Source organism: Microtus ochrogaster, chromosome 18 (assembly GCF_000317375.1).
Source record: "Microtus ochrogaster isolate Prairie Vole_2 chromosome 18, MicOch1.0, whole genome shotgun sequence".
Lineage (NCBI taxonomy): Eukaryota > Metazoa > Chordata > Mammalia > Rodentia > Cricetidae > Microtus > Microtus ochrogaster.
The window spans coordinates 22316772-22323942 of record NC_022020.1 but is presented as its reverse complement, the minus strand read 5'-3'; the positions used below and the strand labels follow the sequence as shown (position 1 = coordinate 22323942).

Genomic DNA, 7171 nt, shown 5'->3' with positions numbered 1-7171 from the left:
GGTTTCTCTGTAGCTTTGGAGCCTGTCCTGGAACTAGCTCTGTAGACCAGGCTGGCCTTGAACTCACAGAGATCTTCCTGTCTCTGCCTCCTGAGTGCTGGGATTAAAGGCGTGCGCCACCACCGCCCGACACTTTAACATTCTTTAACTTTTATTTGCTTGTCTGTTTATTTATTTGTGGGGGGGGGTCTCACAGTATAGCCCTCTCTGGCCTGGAACTCACTCTGTAGACCAGACTGGCCTCAAATCCCAGCATCTGCCTGCCTCTGCCTCCTGAGTGCTGGGGTCAGAAGTGTGCACAGGCAGGGGAAGCAACTGAGAATTTTGAGAAACAGCCTGTGCTTTCAGAATTCCTTTGGATATATTAGCAGTGAGTCTTTAACTCCATTCTCATTTTTTGCTTACCAAAAAAACACATGCAAAATCCTAAAGCAGACAGATGTGTCCAAAAACCATGGATGGGCACAGCCCCGAAAGAGCTGCTAGGAATGAGAAGAGGTAGTGCAGGAAGATCCCGAACAGCTGGGCACGGGGAGGGCAAGATCGCGATCACACAGAGCTAGGATGAGAATAACTGCTTCACTGATTTAAAGGATAGTGGGGAGGGGCGGGGGGGCTTTAAGGTATTTTTCCAAGCTGGAGAAATAGTGATGGGCACAGATGCTCTGTTAATGGATGGCAGACAGAACTAGGTCCTGTTGTAGCTGACCTCCACAGCAAAGGGAATACCATCCGGGAGGTGTTTGTACCTAGGATTGAAAGAGAAGCCACAGCCATTCAGTCATCCCTGAGGCAGGGGCAGAGCTGTAGAAGCACTGTTGGTGGCATCTTGGGTTTCCACCTGACCTAATTAGTGGGTTGTATACAAGTCCTGACTCAGGAAGTACTGGTATGATGTCCAGGCTCAGGTAGGCAGTTAGCCTCTCTTGATACATATCTCCAAGGCTCCTCACTCTAGCTGATGTGACACTGGGTTCCAGAAGACAGGGAACTCTAAGCTACAGTTACACTGTACAGTAACTGTCTCATAGTGTGAGAGGCCTTTTAGCTGTCTCTGGCCTTGCTCAGAAAAGCAAGCCTCGTTAAGGAAGTCTTTAAATAATGAACATAACCGATGTGTACTGAATCTTGTCAGACGGAGAGTAAACACATTTGATTTTGTAGTTAACTAGTGGAAACTTTAAAAACAGTATAATAGACTTTTCCTTGCAATGCCATAAATGAATAACTTTAATGTGCCCACACTATGTAGCCCAGAGATTACCTTGCTCTCTTCCTGGGATTATCCAAATGTGACCTCTATGCCCAGCTCCTGGTGTATTTCTAATAGTACTTAACCTGATTATTTTCTTCTGCCATCAATTGTTTTTCTAGAGAAGAAATGGCTCTAAAGACAGCCTGATTGAAGAAAAATCTCAGCTATCTACAATCAACCTGGCTGGAAAGCATACAGCAAAAACAATAAAAACTGTCCAGGCTGCCCGCCTCAAGACAGAGACTTGACGTGGTTAAGGGGCAAAGGGTGGGATGGAAATCCTTGTGCCAGTGGCACTTTTGAAACTGTGAACTAGAGAACTAGCCACAATCGTGGGCATGTCTTTAGCGAAAGAAAATGAGCATTTAAGGGTTCATGCACAGCCTTCTTGTGCTGTGGAGCCTTTTGACTGGAAGGACCCTATGAACTCACTGGATGCCAGTCTTCCCTGGAACCCATCCAATTCTCTCTTCACCCCAGCCAGGACCTACACTTCTCATGAAGCCTTTGGATTCCTGGTCTGCAGACTGTTGACTTTTATTCCCATAAAGTTGTATTATTGTATTTGGTGGCATTAAGTCCCAATGGTTATTTACAAATATCGTAAAAACTGTTAAGTGTTGATTTGAATTTAAGTGTCTTTGTCTTGTGTTTTCTGAGGGAAAAAACAGCCTGTTTGGACCTTCCTTCCCCCCCAACACAGCTTTTCCCTTGCAGGACATTTCTAGGCTCCTTGCAATCCTGTTCCCTTGACTTAAACCTCTTCACATTTTAATGCAGGGTCTCATCTGCCTCTTGTAGCCATTCAGTCACTACAGCCCAGTAGTTCAACTCTGCCAAGCTGTCCCTTTGAGGACTATATTCAGCATCCTTATGTCCATCACAACCCCTTGAGGCAGACAGCTCAGCAATAGTGCTTGCCAAATTGTCCCCAACACTGGAATCTCAACTGAGGCCTTTATTTCCACAAAAAAATAAATCTAAGAATTCCTTTCCAATCCATATCTGATGTCTCAACGCTCTTTTCTCTGCTGTAATTCTTTGTCTACAGGACATCCTTTGCAGCCCACCTCCCTGGAACCACCCTCTTGCTTTCTTTCTTGCGGACACTCCCAGCTCTAAAACCAGAACAGAGAAAGAACAGCCAACAACACGTGCTGTTCTCCCAACTTTGCTTTGCAGTGGCACCCACCCCCACCAACTGCTTCCTCAGGTTTCCCACTCTGTCAAACCGTGGATTCATCTCACAAAGCGAGCTTTCCACCCATGACCTTCCAGTCCAGCTCCAAGGGAGGGGGAGGAGTGTTTTAAGTACTCAATAGGATGACGAATCTGTACTTACTTGTTAAGCCAAGGGAAGTTATATGTCAACCCAAGCATAAATCTAGCTACCAGTTTAGCTGTTACATAGAAAGCCAGGCATTTAGCACACAAGTCTCAGAGCAGCATATTAAATATTTATTCATAGCTTTGTTACAAAAATGTGCCCTCACACAGCTCTTAGAAAATTCAAGTCACCCACGTTTCTGAAGATCACATTTCCAAACGATCAAGGACACCCTAAAGGAAAAAAAAAACCAAGACCACTTTACTTATTTGTTCTAAGTATTCTGTCACATAAATCCCCATCAATCTCTTTTTAAAATATTTATTACGTACACATAAGTTCTGCCTGCATATATGCCTGAAGGCACCAGACCTCATTACAGACGGTTGTGAGCCACCATGTGGTTGCTGGGAATTGAACTCAGGACCTTTGGAGAGTAGGTAACGCTCTTAACCGCTGAGCCATCTCTCCAGCCCAATCCCCACCAATCTTTAGCATTAGTAAAACTCCCCCAAGTTGTGACACACAAACTTTTCTAGCTGATAAGCAGATGAGAAGAGATTCACAAAGCCACCGCAATGTGCGTTCACTTCTGTTCAGTACTACGTATTCAGGAAATACAGCCCGACGCCCATAAAAGTGAGCCAAAGCAGAGGCTATCTTCTCTGCAGCTGCCTTCTGGCCTACCTTCAGGTAAGCAGTAGCAATGCAAATGAACCAAGTAAGACTAATGAGTCGGACGGCTCCCCAGCTCAGAAACCCCCACCCTTGTGCCTTACAGTCTTCCTACCTTGAGCCATCTTTGCGCTCCCGTGTGTCGTTCCGCAAGTGTCGGTCAGTTTCAAACACCTACCTGCCAAATGGGTAAAGAACCAGTTAAACCACACTGCCGGCCTTGTGCGGCCCGTTCACCCCGCCCCCACACAAGTTAGGGTCGATTGTTACTTAAGCAGTTCCTTTACCCAAGATACCAAACTCCGGGGTAAGAAAAGCTTGCCAAGCATTAATTTATGCCTTTTTTGACACCGCATTCACTAGTGATCAAAGGTGAACGGGCAACACAAAGGCTACAATGAACAGAGCCTCAGGCAGGCCCTACCCCGACTCAAAGCCTGGAAAGCGGTACTCGATCCCACCTTTCGACTCCGATCGCCACTCCACTCTCGCCCGGTGGTGCGGCTGGGCGGACGGCGAAGATCCACATCACAGACGGCGCTCGGCTCACACCCACCCATTTCCCATGGAGTCCGGCGGGCAGTGCTCCTCACACTACCACCGTCTCCGCGCCGTCTTCCCACTTGCCGGGAAGGGATCGCAGCGGCCCAAAGCCGCCGCGGACACTTCGGATTCCCACCATAACCACCCGCCAGGCCAAAGCCACCAGCACCGCCGTGCTGCGCGCCACGTGACAGCGGAGAAAGGGCGCGCAGCGATCCCACAATGCTTTTCTACGGCCGGAAGAGCCCACTGTCCCCGGAAGGGGGTGAGGGCGGACTGTACCACGGCCACTGCGCGCTCGCCTGCCACCGTGTGGCCGGAGGGAGAAGTGCACCGCGGAAGGCTGCGGCGCGGGTTTCCTAGAAAGAGGGCGCAGGAGCCCGGCGCTCACCCGGTCGCTTTGCTCCTATGGGACCGGTTCTGTCCCGCACCCTACGCCGCAAGTAAGATAATAAGGAGATTTTGTTACGTGTGTCTCCAGCTCCCTTTCTTTCCAGGGCCCAGGGCGTTTGGTCAGTGAGGAGCAACGGGCATAGAGCTGGAGGAACCTAGAGCTGGGGGACCCCAGACGTTGCTCCTCCTCCAGATAAGAAACAGTAAGGTCGGAAACATAAAAAGCTAAACCAAAAAACCAAAACCAAACCAAACCAAAACAAAGCAAAACAAAACAAAACAAAAAAGCTAAACCCAAACCAGTAGCGATCCCAAATGTGCTCCAGGTTCTGGAATGTCTGGGAATCGTGTTGTGAATGCCCTGTCTTGCAGTCTAGTGTTGGAGGATCGACAAACAAACAGCAGTGAGAGTCAGGAAGCGAGGGGGTGACGCCCGGCGCCTGTGTAACCAGGCAGTTGAGGGAGGAGGGTCAGGAGTTCAAGGTCAGCCTGTGCTGTTTAGTGACGACCAGGCCAACCTCGGCTAAGTTAAGCCCAGTCTCAAAACAAAAGACCAATCCACACCAAGTCAAGAAAGCCGGGTTGTGGTGCACGCCTTTAATCTCTGCAGTTGCAGGTAGAGGTAGGAAGATCGCTGTGAGTTCTAGGTTAACCTGGTTTATACAAACTTAATTCCAGGTCAGCCAGGGCTTTATAAGTGAGACCTTGTCTGGGGAAAACGAAACAACAAAACCAGCATTTGGTCAATAGGAACACAGTGAGAATAATAGTAATTTTAAATTCCCATATTACCAAATTACAACATTATAAAACGTAAAACTTTTCAAATAATAACCCAACATTCATAAAAGATAATCCAGAGAAAATTTTAATAAAGTGCTTTGATCTTTTAAAATTCCTTCAAATGCTTAAAAATCACATAAAATGTCAAAAAAAAATCAGCAAATTTCATTTCAGAAAAGGGTCATTGTATGTGCCTCGTAGGCAGATGGTGCTAGTTACAGGGAGGCTGCAGGTGAATTTCGTAAGATCTGGGGGTACCAGAATGTGGTCTGCGTGACTGGAACGGATGGAGGGGTGCGTTGGGGAGATGCAGGCAAAAACAAGTCCTATAGGGCTGGTTCCTGAGGTAAGGCCCTGGACTTCACGATGAAATTTTAGAGTATTTTCTCCTCGGAAATAAAGCAGAGGTTTTGAACTGGCCACCTCGCACCCAAACCGCTACTCCTTACAGAGAGAGGTGGGGCGTTGTGATGAGCTGCATGGTGCAATGAGGATTCTCTTTAAGTAAGTTCTGTGTCTCCTATCCTCCCTCCCTTTCTTCCCCCTCCTTTCTTCCTCCATCCCTTCTTTTCACTCTGTCTCCACACCTTGCTACAGGGTCTTGCTATGTAGCCCAGGCTGGCTTTGAACTCACAGGGATACCCTGCTTCAGTTTCCTGGAGTACCGTGATTACAGCCTTCACCACCATGCCTGGCTTTTCAAATGAATGAATGTCAATTCATTTAATGTATGCATTAAAACTTGGAACATCCGACCTACTTTTCCTAAGTAGTTTGAAAAGGAAGAGAAGAAGAGAAGGCCCTAGATCAGTTATCTTCACTCTAGAACTTCTCTAAGAACCAATGTGTCTGGGGCAAGACCATGGACATGAAATGTGAACTCCTGACCCGCTCTGAGAAGCCACTGTGACACAGAAAGGTCGTATCAGGGAGACCAGTACCATCACAATTGTCATTTAGACACTGACTGTAAGCTGGGCGGTGGTGGCACAGGCCTTTTATTCCAGCACTAGGGAGGCAGAGGCAGGCAGATCTCTGTGAGTTCGAGGCCAGCCTGGTTTACAAGAGCTAGTTCCAGGACAGGCTCCAAAGCTACAGAGAAATCCTGTTTTGAAAAAAAAAAGGAAAAAAGACCCTCCCCCCCAAAAAAAGACACTGATGGTACAATATGGGGCTCATGACAGATTTTAGTCTTGTCTTGTTGCTAGGCAGAATGAGAGTGAGGACATTTCCTGGTGTTGGGCCGATAGCAGGCCTAGGTTTCCATCTAGCTCTGACACTTGTTCCCCTGGGTTATTGGCTGTTGGGAGCAGTGAGACCCCAGATCCTGAATTTGTAATCCCCTGATCTGAGTGCCTACAGCTGCTCTGAGCAGGAGACCTTCCTGATAGCAGGAGAGTAGTTTCTGGTGGGTTTGGCTGGGGCGTGGCTATCTCTATCTAAGCAGCCCCTGAACACAATAAAGGGGGCATTCTTGGGGCATTCAAGGATGACCCGTGTCGCTGTCTCTCTGTCTGTGTGCGTCTGTGTATTTTAACCTCCAGGCCCCTTGCCCGAAGCTCGCGAACTGGGTGCCAGCCCACAGAGCGCAGACACGGGGGCTCGGTGCGCGGCAATTGGCCACCGTTCAGAGCCCGAATTTCCTCATTTACAGGTACCAGCCATTTTTAGATGTATACTCTATATGTATCTATGGTACCTATTCCAGCTATGGATGTACACACGTGAGCGTGAGTTAAAGAGGGCTGTGGAGTGCTCGTGCTGTATGTGGTGCATAATGTGTCTAATAAAGGACTCCAATGAACTCGGATTTTCCTCTCTACCCCGAGCGACTATTGGAGCTTCCTGGATTAAGATCTCAGAAGGGGGGACGGCTGCTAGTTTTCTTCCCATGGCTTCACATTTTCCCCGCTTCCTCCCCCTAAACTCTGGAGAGTAGCAGGAGAGGTGGAGGAAGAGCACAAGCATCCACACTAGGTTGTCGGTAGGTGTCCAGATGCCATTTCCAAATTCTTCATCTTTCTGACGACTTCAACTGCACACACAGCCTGGTAGGGCAAGCCCAGGGATTAAGTCCAGGCAAGAAAAAGCTGGGGAGGTAGAGACAGGTGGATCTCTGTGAGTTCAAGGCCAGCCTGGACTACGGAGTGAGCTCCAGAACAGGCTCCAAAGCTATAGAGAAACCCTGTCTCGAA

At 48.2% G+C, this 7171-nt stretch overlaps 1 protein-coding gene and 1 non-coding gene across 3 annotated transcripts in view; one reads left to right on the top strand and one right to left on the bottom strand.

Moving 5' to 3' along the window:
- The window catches only part of Epb41l4a (erythrocyte membrane protein band 4.1 like 4A), a 194541-nt gene extending 192675 nt beyond the window's left edge, over window positions 1-1866 (top strand). For both annotated transcript variants that reach the window (XM_026783583.1, XM_013349628.2), the window contains one exon: window positions 1375-1866. In XM_026783583.1, the coding sequence (XP_026639384.1) occupies window positions 1375-1503 (129 nt within the window). In that variant the 3' untranslated portion in view covers window positions 1504-1866. The remainder of the gene's footprint in view (window positions 1-1374) is intronic.
- A 1652-nt stretch (window positions 1867-3518) lies between these two features.
- On the bottom strand, window positions 3519-3651 carry LOC113457137. The gene has a single exon (XR_003377767.1). It is a non-coding gene; the product is annotated as a small nucleolar RNA SNORA13 (small nucleolar RNA).
- Between the last annotated feature and the right edge of the window lie 3520 nt (window positions 3652-7171).